The sequence below is a fragment of the Salvia splendens genome, chromosome 10 (assembly GCF_004379255.2).
Source record: "Salvia splendens isolate huo1 chromosome 10, SspV2, whole genome shotgun sequence".
NCBI classification, from domain to species: Eukaryota; Viridiplantae; Streptophyta; class Magnoliopsida; order Lamiales; family Lamiaceae; genus Salvia; species Salvia splendens.
The window spans coordinates 30,262,705-30,287,757 of NC_056041.1; the positions used below are offsets into that span (position 1 = coordinate 30,262,705).

At 43.9% G+C, this 25,053-nt stretch overlaps 1 protein-coding gene across 1 annotated transcript; it reads right to left on the minus strand.

Moving 5' to 3' along the window:
• Positions 1-1,305: 1,305 nt before the first annotated feature.
• On the minus strand, positions 1,306-6,650 carry LOC121752889. The gene is made up of 4 exons (XM_042147981.1): positions 6,059-6,650; positions 4,450-5,966; positions 2,525-4,353; positions 1,306-1,501 (listed from the first exon to the last, which is right to left on the minus strand). Exons 1-4 carry the CDS (start codon positions 6,648-6,650, stop codon positions 1,306-1,308), a joined length of 4,134 nt encoding a protein of 1,377 aa, XP_042003915.1.
• Between the last annotated feature and the right edge of the window lie 18,403 nt (positions 6,651-25,053).

Genomic DNA, 25,053 nt, shown 5'->3' on the forward strand with positions numbered 1-25,053 from the left:
ATGTTTCGTTTTTCGTTGTTAGCTTCTTACTCTGCTTTCCATGTTGATTTTGTGAAGAAGATGAAGTTGATAGAAAATTTTACGTTACATTACTTTTTGCAGGAAAATGACAGTCGTCCATTTTATGTTGTTTGTCCATTTATGGAAAGTTTAGTTTAGTTGATCAAGTAGTTTTAGTTTCTTCTAGTGAGTAGATCAGTTTTGATTGTTTAATCTCTTAAGTCAAGTAGTTAACCTAACCCACCCCAGAGAAAGGTGGCCGTAGCCATTCCCATTTCGTGTCCAACAACAAATGTTAAACACATCAGCTCTGTGGGATCGATCCTACTTCCCTATACTAGTTAATAGTATTGTGGGTTAAGGTTTTGAAAACTCACTTTCGAGTTATTTCATTCATCTCACTCAAGTATGATTGAGTCAAGTTGATCAGTCTGAATGTCCACTGGATCCACTCACCTGTATTCACAGGTAGAAAGTATACAATTGGCTAGTCGGATCAGTTTGACAGTCCAACTTGAGCAGTGCAGGACGACAAAAAGAAGGAGAAGAACAGAACGAGAAAGAATCGAGAGTTTTCAATAAACAATAGAAAAGTTAAATTCATTTAAGGATCGAAGGCACCTGATTTTTGTGTGAATGACTTGCTTTTCAAGGTGATCACATTAAGGTGGGTAGTTTGTGGATTCCAGATAAGGAATATCCTACCGCCATTGATGTACGCCAGGTTGTTTGAGTGTTGCCAACCCGGGAAGTAAGTAGTCAGGAAAGAGTCCATGCTGGTTTGATTCATTTTCGTCTCCAAGAGGCCAATGACATATATTTTAGTTTGCTTGATGAAGTCCACAACCAGAGGTCATTTTTTGGGGCGCTTCATACCCCTTACATTCCAGGTTGTGACTATCATAGCAACCTTTTCCCAGCAGCATTGTTTTTCCACGTCTTCTTTGGTGGTGAAGGAACAGATTTCTTGAATCCGTGTGTACTCTTAGTTTTTGAAACCTTTTGAAGTGCTTTATCGGCTAAGGTTTTGTTGTCTTGAACATTCTTCCCCTTGGATGGATTCTGCTTCTTAATTTCCAATTCAGTACTAGTACCCTCAACTTTATTATCCGTAGGTGCTATCCAGGTATTCGCTGCATTCCTTTCTGAAACAAACCTAGACCCGTGAGAAGAATTAGGAAACAAAGTAGGATTAGATTTACAAGTAGTGTCCTCTTTAGCCGGAGAGGTTGGTATTTCATGCGATTCCCATTCATCCTCCGAGGAGTCCTCCGCCTTGGTTGTGGCCATGGGGTCTTCATACTTTCATGGCTTAGCCTTTGTATCCAGAACAACTGTGTTCGTGCAGTCTGGAGAAGTATCGCTATACGTGTTGGATGAGCTTGATCCTGCCGAACTGTTCTCCGGAGCTAGCGGAGCTTCGTTATTATTATTGTATCCTTTAGCGACAGCTTCAGTCCCTTCTCCATTTGCAGCCACATCATTCACCAGGGCTTCAAATCTATTTGGCGTAGCGAAGTCTTTGGTTCCAGAGGTACCAACAGCTTCACTGTCACGACCGCCCTTCTAGGGTATAATAAATGCGGCGATCGCGAATAAACAAGATTTAAATTTAATCAATGAAAGGGCTAGGGTTTTATAAAAAGGGGTTTGACAAAAGAATAAATTAAACAATTAAGTATAATAAAGTGACGTTTTAGAAATGGAAACCAGTGAAGAAAGATTATCAAGATTTAGGTCAAATGGCATGGCTCAAAATAATCCAAAAACGTAACATGTCTCAACATTCAAAGCAAGAATTTAATAGTTTCAGTATCAACCCAAAGATAAGAAAAATCATATTTTAGCGGAAGCATCCAAGAGAAAAGTAAAGTCATGTGTGAAGACACGACAACACTAGGAGTTTCAAGACATTTTTATTAATTTAGTTAATTTGCTCAACACCGCCAACCGCTCATCGCCGCTCAACCTGCACATAAGGAAAACACATGCATGGCTGAGTACTATAATAATACACAATGGCTCGCGTCGAAAACATTTTCAATAAAAGAATTATTTATCACGCCATACATAAGTAACCATCGAGGTTTTATCTTTAGAAACGCCCGAGACACTCAAAATCATTTCCCATTGTAAAAATCGACTGATCAGTCATTTTCCCATAAACGTTAGCCATATCTGCCAATACATGACTTGGAATGTGGCCACAAACCAAGTCACTAGCACACAGTCTACCATAGGTGTACACTAATCCAAGTAGGGTTTGCGGCCCTACGAGGATCCGAATTAGATTTAAGTAATAGTGGCAAAAGCCACATCAGATAGGCACGTTTTTTTTTTTTTTTTTTTTCGAAGAACACCTTCACGGTGGAGGGTTGAGTAGGACCCTCATCCCATATATATCATGTAAACAAGGTTCATACAGAGACCGTTTCCAAAAATGACCCCAAGGAAGAAAAACAAGCGAACAATCAAAACAAAACAAACACACAAGCTAAAACTATCAAAGGACCCTGATCAAAACCTGAAACTAGGCATTCCTATCTGATCTAGTCTTGCCAAAGCTCTTGCTCTTGCTGGAAATGAACCCTCCTCAAATCTCATCAAGGAATGGCAGTTCTTACCCATCGAGGCCAGGAAGTCAGCAACTTTGTTTCCCTTTCGCCTAATGCACGTTACCTTCCACTGCACCTCTTTAAGTTCTATGTATATCTTTGAAAAGCTGTGCCTCAAATCTGCCGGTCCCAAAGAATTCTTCTCCAAGCACCAGTAAAGCCTCTCAGCGTCTGTCTCAATCCACAACTTACTGCTGTAATTCTTGGCTATCGCGATAGCTTCCAGCATGGTCTTTACCTCAGCTTCAAACCCAGAGTTTGCAGAGATAGGTGTGCAAAAGGCTTGCACAGTCTCTCCCAAATGGTTTCTCAAGATTCCACCTCCTCCTGCCTTACCTTCTAAACCCCCGAATGCACCATCTGTATTCAGCTTCAGCCACGGATGATCTGGAGGTCTCCATTGCACTCTTTCAACCCTTCTTCTCGAACGTTCATTAGCTCTCTCTGTCATAAACTCAACCCTCGGAGCACAGCCTTTCCAGTCATCTGGCTTTAAGTGACCTGCCAGAACCAGATTACTCAGATGCAAAACCACCCTCTTACAAACATTCTCATGTTTAAACACATTTTCCAGATGCACACATCCGTTTCTTTCCGTCCAAATGTACCAAAAGATCAAGCAAGGAATTAAAATACAGATATGATGTTTATTTCTAGAATTCAAATGTCTCTGCCACCATCTCATACGCCTCTCAATGCTACCCCCTCGCCTCCCATATTCCGGAACATCTGGGAACCATTTTGAGAAGTGATTCCATATCTCACGAGCTGCCTTACCACTCACAAACAGATGAAGCCTTGACTCCTCTCCCGACCTTTCACAACATCTGCACTTGGAAGCAAGAGAGACACCTCTCCATTGAAGTTTCACATCCACCGAAATTCTGTTGGCAAGGAGACGCCAAAGGAAAACTGATATTGTGGGGTTAATGCCCTTTCCCCAGATGAAATCATACACCTCAAACTTATCCCCTTTGCTTCTTATCTGTTCCCAAGCTGATGCAACTGTGAAATTACCATGTGGGGTCAGGGCCCATCTAGCACGGTCTTCCATTGAGTCGTCAAAAGGAGTGACCAGAATCTCATCACCCATCTCCCTCGGAATCCCCCACTCATCCAACACTTTAAAAACCTCCTCTGTATTCCAGCCAGCCTCAGTCCATAGCTCCTCTACTCTTACAAAAGTAGGAGTCCCTTCTCTAAAACAGAGCTCACTGATTGGCTGGTCTTTCAACCATATATCATTCCAGAAACTGACCTTTCCATTCCCTAGCATCCATCTTATCAGAGCTTGACACTTCAAACCAGCCTTAAACATCCTTCTCCAAATGGGGCTAAACCTGCTGGTGCGATAGATGATCATGTTTGAAGAAACCGACCAGTACTTCTTATGCATATATTCTGCCCAAAGGGAGCTTCTCTCACGAAATCTCCACCAAAGTTTGTAACTATAAGCCTCCACTATGTCAGCCATCCTTCGCAAGCCAAGCCCACCTTCCAAGGTTGGTCTACACACATCTTTCCATCTAATCCAGTGAGTTTTCTTACTTGTATTACAAGATCCCCAGAAATACCTTGCTAGCACCTGTTCCAACATCCTTAGAGCACCCTTAGTTGGTTCAAGTACCTGAAAGACATGAACCAGTATTGCTTCCAAAATGCTCTTGATTAGAGTGAGACGACCCCCAAACGATAAATGTTTATGGCACCAGCAATGGATTTTCTGTGATATTTTCTCCTGTAAGAACATAAACAAATTTGTTTATTTCCTTCCACGATAAATGGGGACCCCCAGGTAAGTGCATGGGAAGCTACCCCTTTGAAAACCCCCCACAGCAGTAATGCCATCTGCCCATCCCACATGTTTATTATCAATGTAGAAGCAGCTCTTTCCCTCATTGATTTTCTGACCTGACACTTCCTCATAGTGTTTAAGGCAGCCTCTTAATTTCCTGAGGGAGGCTCTCCGCGCTTGAGTGAAAATTATAATATCATCCGCATAGGAAAGATGAGAGACACCCATTGTGTACCTAGCTGTGTTAAACCTCATTTGCTTTTGTCCAAGGATCAGGCGATCCAGCACTCTAGAAAGATAATCAGCCGCCAAAATGAATAAAGATGGGGAGAGGGGATCTCCCTGTCTGAGACCCCGAGTTGACTTGAAAAAACCAGCCGAGGTTCCATTTAGAAGAACCGAGAACCAGCAAGAATTTATACATCTCTCAATCATCCCCACCCATTTCTCCGTGAAGCCCATCTTTCTCAGAACTTTGAGTAAAAAAGGCCATTGCACACGATCGTATGCTTTTGCCATATCAAGCTTGAGAGCCATATTTGGTGAGGGGTTACAATTCCCAAGTTCATGGAACATTTCTTTGGCAAGCAGCACGTTGTCACTCAACAACCTGCCTTTAATGAAGCCACTCTGGTTTGGGGCAGTGAGCATAGGAAGCAGGGGAGCCATGCTCATTGTCAGCAGCTTAGAGATGATTTTATTAGAAACATTGCACAGACTTATTGGTCTGAATTCAGACCACAAAGTTGGATTCTTCTTCTTAGGAATTAGTATGATCATTGTTGCAGCAAATCCTCTTGGCATTGGTGCTCCATGAAAGAAGTCAATGACAGCATTAGTAACATCAGTGCCTACTAAGTCCCAGCAAGTTTGGTAGAAAAGCGAAGAAAACCCATCAGGCCCTGAAGCACTATCAGCATTAATATCAAAAACCACTCTCTTTACCTCTTCTATTGTTGGAGTCCTTTCCAAAGCCTCCAAATTAAAGTCGGTGGGGAGGGAGCTTAGGATGTCTAACTCTGGCTCCTGGAGGTGCTCAATATCAGAGGACAGCAGGGATTGAAAGAAATTAACAGCCGAAGCTCTTAAATCCCCATCTTCAGATATGACTTGGCCTTCCTCTTCAATAGAATGAATCCTTGATTTGGCTCTCTTTTGCTTGACCCACCCTTGAAAAAATTTGGTATTCCTTTCTCCCTCAACAGACCATCTAATAGCTGCTTTTTGTTTCCAGTAGTCTTCCTCCATTTTCAACCTTAAGACAAGCTCAGCAGCTGTTCTATTCATCTCAGTTCTATTACAAGGAGATTGATCTTGCTCAAATCTTTTAAGGGCCTCTTGAGCCTCCATGTCAGCTTTTTTTACCCTTTCAAAAATATTTCCAAACACATTCTTGTTCCACCATTTTAAACACTTCTTCACCCTGCCTAACTTTAAATGCAAGTTCACCATACCCTGAGCACCCGTAGCCTTTTCTCCACTTCCTTCAAGAAAGAATGATGTCTTGTCCACATGTTTTGAAATCTGAACGGTGGCCGGATATGAGGACCTGGTAGCTGGCATTGTATAAGCAAAGGACCATGATCAGACATGACCCTTGGTAAGTTAGTGACTCTGGTTGAGGCAAACATGTCCAACCACCCCTCACCAATCAAGGCCCTATCAAGTCTCTCAAACGTGTCTCCTCTAGCCCATGTGAATTTTACACCATCTGCCCCAAGATCCATGAGCTGGCAGTCACTAATAGCATTTACAAAATCAGACATCTCTCTTGTCCTGCTCTTTCTGAGGCTAGCTCCTTGTCTCTCATCCTCAGAGGTGAAGATATTGAAATCCCTTCCCACCATCCATGGGAGGCTCTCACATTTAACTGCAAGGGCCCTTAACTTCTCCCAAAGAGGCAGCCTTGCTTCTCTAGAACATTTCCCATAAACCACAGATAGGAAAAAAGGAGCAGGGAGTCCATCTGTCAAAAAACGAGCATGAAGTACTTGCTCTGAGGAGTCCCACTCATCCATTTCCGTTCCATTTTCAGCAAAAATCCAAATCTGCCCATTTTCATTAGCACCTTTATATTGAAGACCAAACATTCTACTAAAAACGTCTGGTTTTGGTTTTATCAGAGGCTCAATGATAGCCAAAACAGAGATTCTGTGAGTCTTTATTAGATATTTAATGGTGCTCTGAGTGCTCTTATTAGCCACACCCCGAGCATTCCAGATGAGAATATTGTAAGGCATGTCAACACATGAGGGTGTCACCGGAGGGCTCAAACCTCCCTTTCTTCGGTGGGCATTCAATCTCTAAGAGCTTGGGTTCCTCACCCTCAGCCCCTCTTTTTTCCAGCAGGCTTCCATCTTCAAGAGCCTCCAATTCGTCCAGCTCATCATCTGGCTCCCAATCCCTCTCATCTTCATAGATTTCAGAATCAAAGTCTCCACTTAGCAGAACTTTAAAAAATTTCGGATTGGAGAAGGAGCCCTTTGAGGAATCTTTATCCACTACTACACTTTCTCCCTGGTCTAGGGGCCCTAGGTGACCGTAGGTCCTTTCCATATAACCTTCCACACTCTCACCAAACCTCCCTTGACCCCCACCTCCTTCTCTTCTACCTTGTCAAACGAAAGAGATCTTCCCAGCCCCTACCTCTAAACCCCTTAGCTCTTCCCCTTCTGCCCAAATGGGTTTGGAACCCTTCCTCATCAACTTCCACAAGTCTTCCTGCCCCTTTATCTGGCTGAGCATAACGCTGGAAAGCCCCCCCCTCTCCCAACCTGACATCAGGACCTTTGTCACTCTCTCCCACATGGGAAGCCACTTTTTCATCCCTCCTCTCAACCTGCTTCTCTTTCTCATGATCTCCACTATTTTGTGTACCCCTTTCTTCCTTTCCTACCGTCTCTGGTTGTTGCCATCTAGAAAAATGGGTGTTGTAGTCCTTTCTTGCCTGTTTTTCATTGTTGCCATTAGCATAGCAAATCTCCATTGTATGTCCAACATGCCTGCACTCCTGGCAGTATTGAGGGATTCTATCCCATTTGACCCTTTGATGGATCTCTCTTCCCTAGATGTCTATTACTATTTCATTAGGAGGGGTTTTAGAAATGTCAATTTCAACACAGATTCTTGCAAAAGATAACCGTTTCTGGGAGATTGTAGCATGATCGACCTGTATTGGTGTCCCCAGCAAACCACCAATTGCAAATAAAGCTGATTTTTCAAAAAGGTGTATTGGTAAACCCACCAGATTGCACCAAATCGCAGCAATGGGAGATTCAAAGAACGGATCAAATTCTGGTGTCCACTTAAAAACTATCATCGGGTGTCTCTCTATAAACCAAACTGGCCTTCCATTCGGGCCATTCAGCAGCTTAGCATAATCCGCAATCAGCTTGAATTGGATGAGAATGTGCTTAGCATTAATATAACTCCATGAATATTCCCCTACCAGCTTCATCCCCTGAAGAGCCTTTTGAATATGTTGAGCCGAAGGTATCGAATGTGAGAATTTACCAACCACCACATGCCCAAGTTTCTCTGCCAAAAACGAAGTGTCTGATCCAGAGAAATGGATGGCTGGTAGACCCAACCTTTCACCTATAGTCCCAATCTTTTTGATTTTATCTGGCTCAAAGAAAATTGGATCACTCTCCCCAGCTTTGATGACATCTGCCATCGAACGCCTATTCTGTTTCTCATTTGCAAAGGAATTGTGTTTAAACCCAGAGAAGGGCCTATTCTTTCCTCCTGTAGCTCCCACTCCTACACCTCCCATCTTAGCACCATTTACCCCTCTTTGCTCCACGGACCCAGAGTCCAGGATCTTCCCAGATTTTAGTAAGTTCTTCGATAACGGAGGGAACTCTTCCTCCAACTTCCATATGTCTTTTCTCGTACATTTACTCCTGCAAGCTCTGCCCATTTTGAGCATCCAACTCAATTACTAGGCAAAAGGAACTCCATGTTCTGCAGAGGCTGAGCTTCACAAAGGTCAAGGGCCAAATCTATTTCCGCCATAGCCACTATGGACTCAGATACCTCCTGTTCAGGAGCCTCCTCCCAGTCAGTAAGTGCCCCATCTTTTGTGCCCTCCATATCTGCCCCTTTCACCCCTTGTTTTGATCCATCTTCCAACATCAAAGTCTCCTTATCACTCCCATTCTGATCTGTCCCTTCCAACTCATCTTCCCGCTTACATCCTTCTTCCCCCCCTCTCAGCTCCAGGGACATAGTTTCAGTCTCAATACCCTTCTCAGACAAAACATCTTACACCTTGTCTACAGAAATCAACACTTCCGCAACAGTTTCGTTTCCCTTTTCCACCAACCCCACATCAGCTTCGCTACCTTCACTTATGGAAGGCAGTGCCATTTTCCTCCCTGAGCTTCCTCTCTTTCCCTTACCAGATTTCTGAAGCATCTCCTCTGTCCCCTTCACCCCCGAGATATGCAGATCTTTGACACGCATACCACTTCTCCTCAATTCAGCCATTCTCATCATCGGCGACTTTGGACCAGATTTTCTCAAACGACTTCGAGCGAAAGAAGCTCTCGAAGAGTTTCGCCTCTCCGATCGCCTGATGTTGGGTGTGACTTGCTTCCCATCCTCAGCCAACCTCTCTCTACTCTCCTCTCCCAAAATCTCAACCCCAACCCCCGGACTCCCATCCATTTCACCAGAGACCACCATCCCTCACAGACTTCGAACAACCAGAGCAAAAGCCTCCTCCTCCCCTTTACAGCTAAGGAGAGCAGCCCGATTCAAAAACTTGAATCAAAGGAACAGAACCGCGTGAACAGTAATCACGTGAACAGTAAACGCATGAACAGTGAAATCGGAGTGAACAGTGAAACAGAATTGAAAACAGACGCAGATTCAATAAGTGTGTGAAAATCGCACACATTGAAGGTGAAATCGCCTCATTCTAGTGTGGGTTAGTATTCGATTGAAATGGTTTTATCAGATAGGCACGTTAAAAATCAAACAAGGCATGATAAACACAATTTCATTCCCATCGATAAAACATTTAGGACATCGTCCTTATTTAAAAGGAAGCCCACCTTGACTGCTTAGATTTCAAGTACATCCTTCCCCTTGTTGTCACGCTGAGAGTGCGAGTTATCACCTTTAAATTATGTGTATCACAATCAGTCTCAGTTACCGACTTAAAATCATGCATGTCCCCAACGTTCCCCTTTTCCCATCAATTCGTTTTATAACCATGAGGAAACACACCATAGCATACATCAACGTACCACACATCATTACATCATAGAATGGTTCTTTAACACATATGCATCATGCATATCATTCAAAACTTAACAACATAGATTATTCTCGTATAACATACATCTGACAGAAAACGCAGTCGTTTTGTAAAAATCATTAAAACTCCATCCGACTGCGAATACAGTAAACACATCAAATATCTCCCAGTTAAAATTTCACATCAAAAACACATCTTTAGGTCGGTCAAATCAAAAACAAAACTCAGTGGACGAGAATACAATTTCTGGCAGAACTGCGCAGTCGACTTTAAAAATTCATTAAAGATTCATCTTTGGTCCAAAAAGGATGAAATTTACACACAACACAGAAGACACCTTGAAGTTTACTGAAGTGGGGAAAACTCGGATCGTGTGTTTGTGTGCTTACAGGGAAAACTATGCAAGTGCTTGGTCAAGACACCGCGCTTCTTAAGTCCGCTGGATCACTAGGTCCAGGAACTCAAGGAACACAGAGTGTTTTTTTCGTTGGACACACTCGACTCCCCTTCAAAAATTAAATCCCTCAACCCGAATACTATGGATTAGTATAGGGAAGAGGGGTCGATCCCACGAAGATGGAGTCGTGAAGTAGTGCTTAGAGACTCTGGAAACAAGCGGCTGCTGCCACGCAAAAGGGTTGAGGTTTAAACTACCACTAGACCTAGGCACGGAAGTTAAATGATAGACCTAGGACACAGAACACTTATAAAATCAGACATCAACGCCGAAAGAAACAATTACTCACTAGACCGTGTAAATGACTGACTAAATATGACTAGGCAGAGAGAATTAAAAAGTGGGGACCATGACATTCAAATAAGGTAAGTACAGAAAAAGCTGCAACTAACAAACTCATGCAATCTCCTAACCAACTCAGACGTGTAAATGAAGAAAACAGAGTATACTCCTAGATTCAAACAAAATATAGAAATCGGGACGCCGGAAACTTACTACGAATCGGACGTACGTCAGATCCACATAAACTAGGCGAAATGAAATAAAAACACGTATGCTAGGCATAAAATTAAATCAACACGGCTCAGATTCACGTCAAATGCTTAATCCACTCCGGATCCAAGCCATCCAAACTCAACACCCAGCAAAATAAACTCCATAACTCCGATTCTCACAGATCTGCTCAAATCAACTCCAAATCCCAACAATCACAGACAGCCTTACAACATCAACAAGTTAAAAACCCGATTCATCCACAAACAAACTCCATTCTCCCAGATCCAACCACGAACCTGCAACAATCCAGAAAACAACCTCGAAAACAACCAACTCCAACAATCCAACTCAGAATTCAAGTAAACATAATCAACAAACAAATATCAACACAATCGGCATAAGCTGAAACGAAACTTGCATAAAAACAGAGAAATATCCAGAAAACAAAGAGGTCCGAGCTTCAAACAGCGAAGCTCGAAGAATTCAGCAGAAACGAAAACGGAAAATAAATTGTTTCTTCGCCCTAAGAAGGACGGTGTTACGACCAGATCGAAATGTATGAAAGCTAAAGGTGAACCCCAAGTACGCCCTGAATCTCCCCACGATAGAACCCAAGTGTGTGAAAAAGTGAACTAAGCTACAAGCTGTTCTCGAGGTCTCCAACCGAGAAGATCCCTCCAGCGTGTATGCTTCTCCCTTTTATAGATGCGGACATAACCTTCTAGAGTCTTCGTAGAAATCTCTATTCTACCCTTCAACTCCGAGGCTTCCTCCGTCGAGCAATTTTCCGCATAATGTCCACTCTTTCGCCTTTTTCCTAGGTCCACGCAACTGTCTCCCTCCTTTGCTGGACCTGGCGAAAATCTTCACACACCTGGCTTAAAACGTGTGTTAGACCCGGAAATTTCACGAATTAAAGCCCCTAGACCTATGCATGAAATTAGCCTTATCAAACTGCTCACACTTAAACCATGCTTGTCCTCAAGTATGAAAGACAAGAAATGAAATAAGGCGAATTTCAATGCACGGTTCCCAAGAACGACTCTACAAACAAGATCTAACAAAAACAAAAACCTAGACCTAGAAAACTTAAAAACTCAGAAAAGAAAATAACATACAAAGAACACAAAACACAACACATAAACATGCACTAGTTTCAACTTTTAGGCGACTGTCCCCACAAGCTTAAGTTCTCTCAGATCACTCATTCCTCACCAGGGATGTTAGGATCAAATCCTCCTTCTTCCTTTGTCAACCCAAACGGTTCGTCAGTTTGTCAAGAAACCTATGGATTCCCTAGCGGTTAGGTTCGCTCGATCACTCATTCCTCACCAGGGATGTTAGGATCAAAAACGCTCCAGAGTTAAAGTTACACCACTGATGCGTTGGGTTATGAGAGTTTCTCCTTTTTATCATCTCCTCTTTTTTTCTGGGTCAGGAAAATATCTCCCGGGTCAGGTAATTTTTACTTCCTACCCTTAGATAATTAGGCTTCTTTTTTCCACTTTTTATTTTCCCCCTGGACTTCGTCCAGCTTATACCTCCTTTTTTTACTTTTTTTTTTACTTTTCTCCTCCCCTGGACTTCGTCCAGCTTATACCACCAGTTCTGGACTTCGTTCAGCTTATACCACCAGTTCTGGACTTCGTCTAGCTTATACCACCAGTTCTGGACTTCGTCCAGCTTATACCTTCATAACCCAATTTTTCTCCTTTATACTCTACTCCCTAAGCATCAAGTGGTTGCCCATTTGTTACAAGTTAGCTCAAAATGTTTAGGCTTATAACTCACTTTATAGTAAGGCTGCACAACTAGGTTATCTAAGGTATCCTCTATCGTCCTCACTTCATCCAAACCGTTTTAAGTTTATTAATGAAAAGGGCATCAAAGTTGACGTGTATCCTATCTTCAATCGCTCTTACTAAGGGAATTTTTCTGCCTTATTGTATCCACTAGCTCATGCAGCACGTAACACACAGACAAAACTAAAAAAAACTATAAGACTCACATTCACATTCTGCACCTATTCCCTCCCCCTCCCACTCCACTCAAGCTTGTCCCCAAGCTATCCTAGTGGAGGGGGGAAATAGGGAAGTACAAACACATAAAACAGAACACAAAACAGACAAACAACATGCCAAAACAAACAAACTTCTCGCACTTAGACCGTACACCGGGCTAAGTGGGAGAAAGCACAACAACTAAAACCAAACATGCAAAACAGTTCAACCCCTTCTCACACTTAGACCAGGAATTGGGCTAAGTGTGGGAAGTAGTAACGCATATGTACAGAACAAGCATGCTGGCACAGAAAATTAAAACAGAAAGCAAAAACAGAAAGCAATGAAAGAAGAAAAGTAAAAGTTACTTGGGTTGGGAGGATTAATTCGGTGCCTGACCCCCTCGGGAGCCAGACTTGGGCGGCACGGCCTGTTGGGTCACCTTAGCTTTCTTTCTTGCCGGCGACTCCGACTTCTCTTTCCTCTCTTCTGTCTGTCCAGGTACGGTCTTCTTCAAGGTCATGGGTCTAGTAGAGGACGGGGTGATTAGAGGCTTGGTGACTTGTGGCTACTTCCGGATAGATAGATCTCCTGGACTTGGCGCCTTGGGTCCGCCACTAGGTCCAGGAAGTAACATTGGTGCGTCCGGGAATTTCTCGCGCAACCAATTCATCATTGTCATCATTAGCGTGACACCCTCCGTCATCTTCTCAGTACATCGGGACGACATTACCACCAGATCAGAAACGCGCCCCTTGAGGGCTACAATTTCCTCCCTGACCTTCCGAACTTCCGTTCTCATTCCTTCCATTTCCGTTCGTACTCCGGCAACTTCCTTCCTTACTCTCTCAGCTTCACCACAGTCCTTCCCTTTACCCCGCAGGGCCACTATCCCTTCCATCACCTTTTGAATCTCGGATCTCATCCAGCTGACTTCCTTCCTCATTGCGTCCACTTCCACGACTGGCTTCCTAGATTCACCCACGTCAGCAACGTCCTTCACTCCCGCCACCTCTTGTTCCTGTTTGATCTGGGTCTCCGACTTACCAACTTCGTAAAAACAGACATCCCTCTTGTGCATGATTAGCAGCCCCTTGTTGAAGAAGTACTCCATATTGAAAACCTCGGGGGGTAGACACATCTTCACTTCCCGGCAAGCCTTGTGGATCTTCATGATCACATTGCGCTGCAAATAAGCCCCCAGAAGGTGGCATGTGTATAGATGCCGGGAGAGGTTGGCAGTTACTTGGTGGCAGGCTTGAGCTAACTAGTAACCCAAGTGGACACGTACACCCGTGGCCATGCACCAGGTAAAGTATAAGTCGGCGGTTGTCAAGGCGGTGTTGGCTGTGCCCATCAGATTGTAGCTAATGAAGGTTTGGGCGAACCTTAGAACCCTGTCTTCGATATGGTGAGCCTTCGAGCAACTAGTTTTAAATTGACCCACCCTCGGGTGAGTCAAGAACTCCCATGCGCTCTGCACTTTGAAACCTGGTGTGAGCTTTGGTGGGCCGACCATTCTCTCATTCCATAATCCTTCGTCATCTTCTGTACGCGTCAGCAGACCCATCCGTAGAGTCCACTCCCTAATGCTCATCACATGCTCTTCATTGAAGAGCCTGAGTTGATGGAATCGGCATCCAAGTTGGTGGTGGATTTAAACCGGAAAGTTGAGAAAAATTCCCGCGCCACGTCTATCGGAACCTCAATGGTGCTATGCTTTAGCAACCAGTCAAAGCCGATTACCCCTATATACCCCCGAAATTCGTCATTGCTTGAGATCCCCTTAAGCTCGGCCGAATCGTACATCTTCCCAGATTTGGCATATTTTCCCACGACACTCTTCTCCGCATATATTGCTGTGCGTTTTGGGTCCTCAAACTTCCCCATCGCGTTCAGCAGTTCCTTAGTGATCCAGATTTCTTTCGGCTCAAAATTGAGCTCCACTTCTTGTTCTTCTTCGGAGTCACTGGACTCATTAGGGTTTTCTGACTCGGCATCGGACGGTACTTTAGCAGGTGGAGAAGGAGAGTGGTCAGCGGACTTCCCTTTTGCTTTCTTGGTCGAGGAAGGAGCAATCTGCTTCCCCTTCCTCTTCCTCTCGGCCGCGTGTCTGCGCTCCTCCTCGTCGCTCCCCCCATCAATAGGTCTAGGAGAGTTTACCTGCTCAGGAGCCCCAGTCTCTAGACTCAGCAATCCTTCTTCTGTCTACGGAACGGTTTCATATATCTTATCAAGCAGACTCCGACGAGCCTGTCTTCGCTCTTCCCTCGGATTTACTGGCGAATTGGTGTCCCCCGTCAGGTCTACGAGCAAATTCAACCCGACATCGACGGGTTCTTGAGCATTCTCAGCATCGAGGGCCTCTCCCTCCTTGTTCAACAATGGGGTTGCCCCCGAAATGTAAACAGGGGTTTCTGTCCCCTCAGACTTCTCAGGGGTTTCCCCTTCTCTGACATCTTTCTCACCAATTTGGGCTTCGGCGCCCCAACCACTTCTGAAACATTACTATCAACAACAAGGGTTTCCCCCATAGCAAATTCTTCCAAAACAGGGGTTTCCCCCTCTGTAACTCCTACAGCCGCAGAAAGATCTATACCCACAGATGCATTCAGGGTTTCCTTCTCAGCAAATATCACAGTGGCAATAACAGGATTTACCTCCTCAGTGACAGAACCTAACTTGGGTTCACTTACGGCCAACAACTCCAACCCCGCGGTCAGATCTGCTTTTTCTTCGCGAGTTTCTGCGGCGGTTGGTTCTTGAGAAGTTACGGCTTCTTCTGGTACAGCGGGGGTGGGTTCTGCGGCAGCCACCGGTTTGGGTGTTGAAACCCCTGAAGTTTCCGGTTGTGATGCGGCAGATGTCGAGACGGCTGGTATAGATTTCCCCATTACCGCCACGAACATGGCAAACGCCTCCATTGCCTTGTCCGGCCCCCTAAATTTTTGTAGTATATCCGCCATAAACGCCGCTGCACTTGAATCGGCGGATCCTGAAGTGTTTTGTTATCCATGAAGAATTCTGTAGAAGTTTTGACAAAAACTTGAACAGAAATTTCTTTGATTAGGGTTAGAGAAAGAAAACCTAGAGAGAAATTTGGGGAATTTTGGATGTAGAGAGAGAGTGAGTGAGGAAAAATAAAAAAGAGAACACGGTTATTAGCCGATAGGTATGGGAGAGGACAGTTTACAGGAGGTTGCAGGCATGACGCTAGCGACCGTACGCCTCCCCATAGAGGTGTCCTTTGAAATTCGAACCGGTGCCAACTCCCTCCAAAATTTTAATTCTCAACTCCTTGCCCTAGCAATTTCCTTTTGCGAAACCATACTTAGGAAAAACATTAAATAAAAAAACTGAAACGCCAGACTCCCCATTTCTAGGATATGACAGTATCAAAAACATTCCTAAGGAGTCTGGTATTTCGAAAATATTTTTGGAAGATTTTATTTTTTTGAGTTTGTTTGGGTTTTTCTTGGTTTAAAGAAAGCGATTAAATATTTACAATTTATGTTCAAGTGTTCTCAAGATTTCCTGGGTTAGGGTATGGTAAAACTTCCTTGAATACTGGACCTAGGAAAGCTTTTAAGAACACTCACTTCCCAGACTGATTAGGCGAATTCAGGGAGTGCGCGTAATGGCATTTCGTCCACTACACGCATCTCCGAGTTATCCCTAAATACCTTTACCCTATGACCATTGACAAGAAAAGGAGTAGAGTTTCAAAAACTTCCCTGGATCTCTACTGCTCCATTTGCACGCAAACTCACAACACTGTACAGCCCAATCCATTTGGATTTTAACTTACCGGGCATTAACTTGAGTCAGGACTGGAACATGAGAACCTTCTTCCTAACTTGTAGTTCCTTGGTCCGAAGATTTTTATCATGCCACAACTTGGTCTTTTCCTTGTACCACATTGCTGACTCGTAAGACTCAAGTCGCAATTCTTCCAACTCCTGGAGCTGCAGTTTCCTCTCTCCCACACAAGCTCGAGGATTCATATTAATCTCTTTGACCGCCCAGTACGCCTTGTGCTCAATTTCCACCGGTAGGTGACACATCTTGCCGAATACTAACCTGTAGGGAGACATCCCAATGGGCGTTTTATATGCTGTTCTGTATGCCCATAATGCATCATCAATTCTCTTGCTCCAGTCTTTCCTCAACCGATTCACCGTCTTTTCCAGGATCGCTTTGATTTCTCTGTTTGATATTTCTGCTTGGCCGTTGGACTGAGGATGATATGGTGTGGAAAGGCGATGGTGAACTCCGTACTTTCTCATTAGAGCTTCAATAGTCCGGTTGCGGAAATGTGTCCCATTGTCAGATATTATAGCTCTAGGCACTCCGTACCTGTTGAAAATGTTAGCTCTAAGGAACTTTGCTACCTCTTTAGCTTCACACGATGTGGTTGCTTTTGCCTCTATCCACTTCGAAACATAATCCACTGCCACAAGTATGTAGGTGTTCCCGTATGAAGACGGAAATGGACCCATGAAGTCCATCCCCCAGACATCGAAGATCTCATATACAATTATGGGAACTTGTGGCATTTCATCCCTCCTGGAGATTCCCCCGGTCTGTTGACACCTCATACAGTTCTGACAAAATTCAAAAGCATCCTTATTCAACGTAGGCCAGTAAAACCCACTGTCCAACACCTTCCTTTCGGTCTTCCTAGGTCCAAAGTGACCTCCACATGCTAGGGCATGGCAATGATTCAGCACATCCCTCTGTTCCCACTCCGGGATACACCTCCGGATTACTTGGTCGGCTCCCATTCGCCACAAATACGGGTCATCCCAGAAATAGTACTTGGCCTCGCTCTTCAATTTCATCTTCTGGGCCCGGGAGATTACTTGGGAACTGGGTACCTCTCCAGTGACTAAGTAATTTGCCAGGTCCGCGAACCATGGCTCAGCATTTGTCTGACATTTCCCTTTCTCGGCATCCCCTGGACCTATTAATGCCATGAGCTTTTCCCAATTGATGGGTCTAGGAAATTCTTCCAGATAGTACAAATGTTCCTCGGGGAATGCATCTGGGATTGCTTCCTCGGTCTCCCCTTGAAAAATACGACTTAGGTGGTCAGCCACCTTGTTCTCAGTTCCTTTCTTGTCCTTAACTTCCCAATCAAATTCTTGTAAAAGTAATACCCAACGGATTAGTCTTGGTTTAGACTCCTTCTTCGCCAGCAAGTACTTAATAGCTGCGTGGTCCGTGAAAACGATCACCTTCGACCCCAGCAAGTACGGGCGAAACTTCTCAAATGAGTATACCACCGCCAGCATTTCTTTTTCGGTGGTGTCATAATTCTTCTTAGCTTGATTCAGTGTTTTGGATGCATAAAAGATCACATAGCTTTTTCCATCAATTCTTTGACCTAACACCGCTCCCACGGCATAGTCACTTGCGTCACACATAATTTTAAAGGGTAGATTCCAGTCGAGCGCTCTAATAATGGGGGCAAATATTAGTCTATCTTTCAACAACTGAAAAGCCTTTTTGCACTCCTCATCGAACACAAACTCCACATCGTTATGCAATAAGTGAGTGAGTGGTTGAGCAATCATCGCGAAATCCTTTATAAACCTCATATAAAATCCTGCATGCCCTAGGAATCCTCTCACCTCTTTCTGATTCGTCGGGTAAGGCAGTTTTGAGATGACATCGATTTTTGCTTGATCTACCTGTATGCCTCTTTCCGATACCACATGCCCTAGGACAATTCCTTCAGGGACCATAAAGTGGCATTTCTTGAAGTTCAAAACCAGATGCTTTTCCTGGCACCTCCTCAGCACTATATCCAAACTTGCCAAACACGAGTCAAATGAATTCCCGTACACCGTGAAGTCATTCATAAAAATCTCAATGCAATCCTCTAGGAGATCCGAGAAAATACTCATCATACACCGCTGAAAAGTCCCTGGCGCATTGCAGAGACCAAACGGCATCCTCCTATAAGCATACGTTCCAAAGGGACACGTGAAAGTTGTCTTCTCTTGATCCTCGGGATTCACAAAGATTTGAAAATACCCACTATATCCGTCCAGGAAACAGAAATATTGCTTGCCCGCCAGCCTCTCCAACATCTGGTCAATGAAAGGTAACGGGAAGTGATCCTTCTTAGTAGCCTTGTTCAGCTTCCGGTAGTCAATACACATCCTCCACCCAGTAACAAGTCGAGTGGGGACCAATTCATTTTTATCGTTCTTAACTACCTGTATACCTGACTTCTTGGGTACCATATGTACGGGACTAACCCATTCACTGTCTGGTATGGAATATATGATTCCTAGGGATAGCAGCTTCAATACTTCCTTCAGCACTTCTTCCCTCATGTTCGGATTCAACTTGCGTTGCGGATCCCTACAGGCCTTTGCTCCTTCTTCTAAACGAATGTGATGCATGCACATATCTAGACTGATTCCAACCAAGTCAGAGAGCGTCCACCCAATGGCTTTCTTGTTTCTCCTGATTACATTCAGCAGTTCTTCTTCTTGTCCCTCGGTCAAGCTGCTGTTAATAATCACCGGGAAGTTTTCGTTCTCCTCCAGATACGCATACTTGAGCCCAGGTGGAAGTGTTTTCAATTCTTTCTTGGGGACATCTTTTTCCTGGGGCAAGGGGTTTTGTTCTGTTGTCATTCCTTTCTTAGACTCAGTAGAACTGTCCATGCTCGCCACATAAGGTGTCTTCCTTGACCTAGCTAGCTCCGGACTTGAACAGAATTCCAGAATTGCTTCCGCTAGTTCTTCATCCGATAACTCACTTGTGTTCATCGCTTGACACCAACTGGCTACTTCTCTATCAATGGCATGACTCATCTCAGAATTCTCGATCTGTTCCTGCATTAACTCTGTCTCAAGATATTCCTGGACCAAGGGGTTAATAACATCTATAGCATGCAAATTTTCAACGTCAAGAGGTCTTTTCATTGCCTCATCTATACTGAATGTATATTTCTACCCATTGTAATCAAGGTAGATAGTACCGTCAAAAACATCTATGATAGTCTTAGCGGTACGCAGGAAAGGTCTCCCTAGAAGTACTCCGCCAGACTCTGCAGACTCATTATCACTCATCCTAATCACATGGAAATCAGCTGGGTACAAGAAATCATGTACATTCACTATCACATTCTCAAGCACTCCTTCAGGGCAAATGCATGACCTGTCTGCCAATTGGATCACAACTTTCGTGTCCACCATGCCTACCCCTACTAACTTCTTGTATATAGACAGTGGTAACACATTTATCGACGCACCTAAATCACACATAGCATGCTCGATCTTCACATCACCAATAGAGATGGGTAAGGTAAACATACCTGGATCATTGCATTTCGAAGGCATCCTCCGCTTCTGAATCACTGTCGAGTCATTCTCGCCTATCAAAATTTTTCCACTGGGTCTAGCCTTTCCAGCTATAAATTCCTTGATGAACATGCTAAACACCGGCAATTTCAAGGCCTGCAGGAATGGTAGATTAATTTCTAGTTTCCCAAAAATGTCCATGAAATCCACCAGCTCTTCCTTCTTCTTCTTGGCTTCCCCCCGGCTTGGGAAAGGCTTCAGTCGTTTTCCTGCTCCTGGAGAGCCTTCGGCTGAGAATTCTCCAGTCTCCTCCCTTATTACCTCGTTCTCAAACACTGGCTCTGGATCGAGGAAAAATGGTTCAGTTGACTTAGGCAAGGGTTTTTCCAAGTCTCCCATCTTAAGGTCATCCTTGACCAGGGAACGTTCTCCTTCCGAGTCCCTAGATCTAGGAATTGTATCCTCTTCCTTACCTTCCTTGGGGCTTATCGCTTCCTTCGTTCTTACCACTGGCCCATCATATGCCTTCCCGGATCTCAAGGTAACCTGACTTATATTCGCCCTATCTGGTGGCCTTACGGAGGCGGGAATCTTTCCCTCATTTCCCCTCATATCACTCAAAGAAGTGGCTATCTGGGACAATTGTTTAGCCAGCATATCCATGGCTGCCTTTTGCTCCTGTTGAGCATCTTGAAGCTTGTGCACTACGTCATTGTTCGATTGCAGGTTGCTTTGCATATGTTGCTGAGAACTGACGAGGTCGTGCACCATATCATCGATACTCTTTGGTGACTTCCGTGGTTGACTGGACCCTGGCCATATACTTAGAGTCGGTCCACTTGCTTGATTCTGACGAGCGTTCCCTTGACCGTCTGAAGAGCTGTTGTAGTGATTTCCTTGGCCCTGGTAATTGTTCTGAAAATTCCTTTGGTGCGGTGGCACATAAGAGTTCCCATGATTATTCTGATTTCTGTTCCCCCAGCTTGAGTGGTCTCCTTGGTTCCGATTGATCCAGCTGCCCTGCCCCTCTTGATTCCTTCCTGACCAGTAACCTTGCCTTTCGGGCTGAGGTGCAAACTGCTGACTTTGTTGTGGTGCTGGCTGATTCTGCTAATTGTCAGTCCATCTGAAATTCGGATGATTCCTCCAAGGTGCATCTCTCTGTCTTCCTGGATTCCAGCTCCCATCGGGATTCCAACTACCCATTGCACTGACCTGGGCCTGATATTCTTCTTCCTGGGTCCCGTAATATTGCTGAATTTGACTATCTCCTGGACCAGGAGATTTCTCCTTCCCTTGTGAAGTCAGTGGATTCGTCTTCTCAATCGTGTTCAAAAGAGCCTTCTCGAGCCTATCAATCCTTGCCTCCACTTTATCATCTTCTCGCTCTCTTACAGCATTCACCGACCCTCTTCTTACTGCATTCCTAGGGTTATCGTACGCCTTCTTAGCGTCGATCAACTTTCCCAGGATTTCCCTTGCTTCACTTCCCTTCTTTCTTGTGAAATTCCCCCCACTCGAGGAATTAATTAAGTCCTTTGACTCAGGAGTCGCTCCTTCGTAAAACAGAGAGTAGGTCTCTACCTCTATCATTCGGTGGTTCGGGCATGCATCCAACAACCCCTTAAATCTCGACCAATACTGACTCAAGGATTCGTCGTAATCCTGCTTACACTCTAATATTTCTTTCTTCAGTGCATTCGTCTTGTTGGATGGGAAGAAATAATCTAGGAACTCCAATTTGAAATCCCTCCATGTGCGGATAGAATCCGGGGGCAACCTTAATAACCATGTGTTAGCTTCCCCCTTCAAGGTACACGGAATCACACGTAGGCGATAATCCTCCTTTGTTGCATCATTCGGCCTCTTCTGAATACCACACAACTTACTGAATTCATTTAAGAACTCATACGGACACTCATTTCTACGCCCAGAGAACGTTGGCAAGATGCCGAGCACGTTTGTCTTGATCTCAATAGTTCTCTGGCCTGGATTCATCACTATGGCTTGTGCTGGCTCTCCATCTAAGTGGGCAGTGAGAGAGCCGATCTCTGGATCTGGATCTACTACCTGCGCCATGACTACTTCCTCTGCTTCCCCTGTTTCTGACTTCGTTTCTGATTCGGGTGGGGACTCTGGATCTTCACGTCCTGACGACGTCCAAGATTCGTCGCTAGTGAATTCACTCGGAAACGGATCTCCTGTGGTGAACCCTGATCTGGTGGTCACAGTAGAGGCTGTGTCCTTAACCCGCCGATTAAACTGGCCGTGTTTCCTCCCAGTCGAGTTGCTCCGGTAGGTAGATCCTGAGCCTCTGCTCATAAACTACAAACAAAAGAGAAAGAAAACAAGTAAAAATTATTTACACCACAGAGTCTGAACACTAACACTAAGTACGCCCTCCATCCCCGGCAACGGCGCCATTTGAAGTGGGGAAAAGTCGGATCGTGTCTTCGTGTGCTTACAGGGAAAACTATGCAAGTGCTTGGTCAAGACACCGCGCTTCTTAAATCCGCTGGATCACTAGGTCCAGGAACTCAAGGAACACAGAGTGTTTTTGTCGTTGGACACACTCGACTCCCCTTCAAAAATTAAATCCCTCAACCCGAATACTATGGATTAGTATAGGGAAGTGGGGTCGATCCCACGAAGATGGTGTCGTGAAGTAGTGCTTAGAGACTCTGGAAACAAGCGGCTGCTGCCACGCAAAAGGGTTGAGGTTTAAACTACCACTAGACCTAGGCACGGAAGTTAAATGCTAGACCTAGGACATAGAACACATATAAAATCAGACATCAACGCCGAAAGAAACAATTACTCACTAGACCGTGTAAATGACTGACTAAATATGACTAGGCAGAGAGAATTAAAAAGTAGGGACCATGACATTCAAATAAGGTAAGTACAGAAAAAGCTGCAACTAACAAACTCATGCAATCTCCTAACCAACTCAGACGCGTAAATGAAGAAAAAAGAGCATACTCCTAGATTCAAACAAAATATAGAAATCGGGATGCCGGAAACTTACTACGAATCGGACGTACGTCAGATCCACATAAACTAGGCGAAATGAAATAAAAACACGTAGGCTAGGCATAAAATTAAATCAACACGGCTCAGATTCACGTCAAATGCTTAATCCACTCCGGATCCAAGCCATCCAAACTCAACACCCAGCAAAATCAACTCCATAACTCTGATTCACACAGATCTGCTCAAATCAACTCCAAATCCCAACAATCACAGACAGCCTTACAACATCAACAAGTTAAAAACCCGATTCATCCACAAACAAACTCCATTCTCCCAGATCCAACCACGAACCTGCAATAATCCAGAAAACAACCTCGAAAACAACCAACTCCAACAATCCAACTCAGAATTCAAGTAAACATAATCAACAAACAAATATCAACACAATCGGCATAAGCTGAAACGAAACTTGCATAAAAACAGAGAAATATCCAGAAAACAAAGAGGTCCGAGCTTCGAACAGTGAAGCTCGGCGAATTCAGCAGAAACGAAAACGGAAAATAAATTGTTTCTTCGCCCTAAGAAGGACGGTGTTACGACCAGATCGAAATGTATGAAAGCTAAAGGTGAACCTCAAGTACGCCCTGAATCTCCCCACGATAGAACCCAAGTGTGTGAAAAAGTGAACTAAGCTACAAGCTGTTCTCGAGGTCTCCAACCGAGAAGATCCCTCCAGCGTGCATGCTTCTCCCTTTTATAGACGCGGACATAACCTTCTAGAGTCTTCGTAGAAATCTCTATTCTACCCTTCAACTCCGAGGCTTCCTCCGTCGAGCAATTTTCCGCATAATGTCCACTCTTTCGCCTTCTTCCTAGGTCCACGCAACTGTCTCCCTCCTTTGCTGGACCTGGCAAAAATCTTCACACACCTGGCTTAAAACGTGTGTTAGACCCAGAAATTTCACGAGTTAAAGCCCTAGACCTATGCATGAAATTAGCCTTATCATTTACTCAGTTAAAAATTCGCACAAAATTAAGGTCGTTCGGTCAGTCAAACATGCGTTGCAAACTACTATCCAAACACCACAGTTTTCATGCTTCACAATTTCGAATTAGGGTTAATCAAATATTTATTCAAACACATATATTCATGCTTCAAAAGACCTCACTATCATGTTCTCATATATTTACATATCATTCACCACAAATCATCCCCAAGTTTATTCATATACCACCATAAACGCATATACATAATTTCCTCTCATGAAACCATCAATCCCACCCGATTAAATTCTTAGATCTACGATCCCTACACTCATTATATGCATGAGGGAATAAAAAAAATAAGGGTTCAATGGAAAGGATGAGGAAAAGAAATTTGATTATACCTTTCTTGATCAAAAGCAACGGTGGAACCAAAGTATAATCTTGATTCTTCAACAATTCTTGAGGCTTCAACTTAAATTCTTCTTGAAGGATGAAGAATTAATGGAGAAATATAGAAGAATAATTGGTAGGGTGAGGAAGAGAAAATGGTGTGAGGGAGGGAGAGAGGAGGAGTGTAGTGTAGTGGTTTAGGTTTAGGGTTTTCCCCTTATTTATAGAGTTCAAGGATAAAATATCCCACAATTAAATAAAGATTTGGGAGAATATGAGGGAGTGGAGAAATAGGCGTGAATTTGGGGAGGAATATTTAGAAATCTTGGCTATTCGCTTAGCCTCTGATTTAATTTGATATTTCACGGAGTAGTATCAAATAATACGGAGCAGAAAAATAATAATAATAATCCTCCCAAAATATAGGAAGTAGGCGTGTATTTTTTTTCTTCCACAAGGAATAAATATCAAGTCTTTAATAGGATAAGGCAAGATTTGATAGGATATTTGAATCTTTTATTAGGAGGAAGTAATTAAGGGATCAAATAATATAATGATATAATTTCCTCCTCCCATAATTAGGAGATTTTCGAGATCTCCCTTGGAACAAGCATAAGGATTGATTTTTCTCATGAAGAGATTAAGTATAATTGGACTTTGGATTTAATTTGGATAATTATCCCAAGCAATAATTAAATCCAAGAAAAAATAGGGTTCCTCTCCGACAATTAATAAGGGTCGATATTTTCAAAATAA

What these genes read in the sequence shown, in the direction of transcription:
- LOC121752889 (XM_042147981.1), bottom strand. Translation starts at nt 6,650, where the DNA reads ATGCCTTACAATATTCTCATCTGGAATGCTCGGGGTGTGGCTAATAAG. An exon ending in GGGCAGATGGCATTACTGCT is followed by an intron (nt 4,354 to 4,449) that starts GTGGGGGGTTTT and finishes ATGTTCTTACAG; the next exon opens with GAGAAAATATCACAGAAAAT. An exon ending in ATAGGAATGCCTAGTTTCAG is followed by an intron (nt 1,502 to 2,524) that starts GTTTTGATCAGG and finishes TACGCCAAATAG; the next exon opens with ATTTGAAGCCCTGGTGAATG.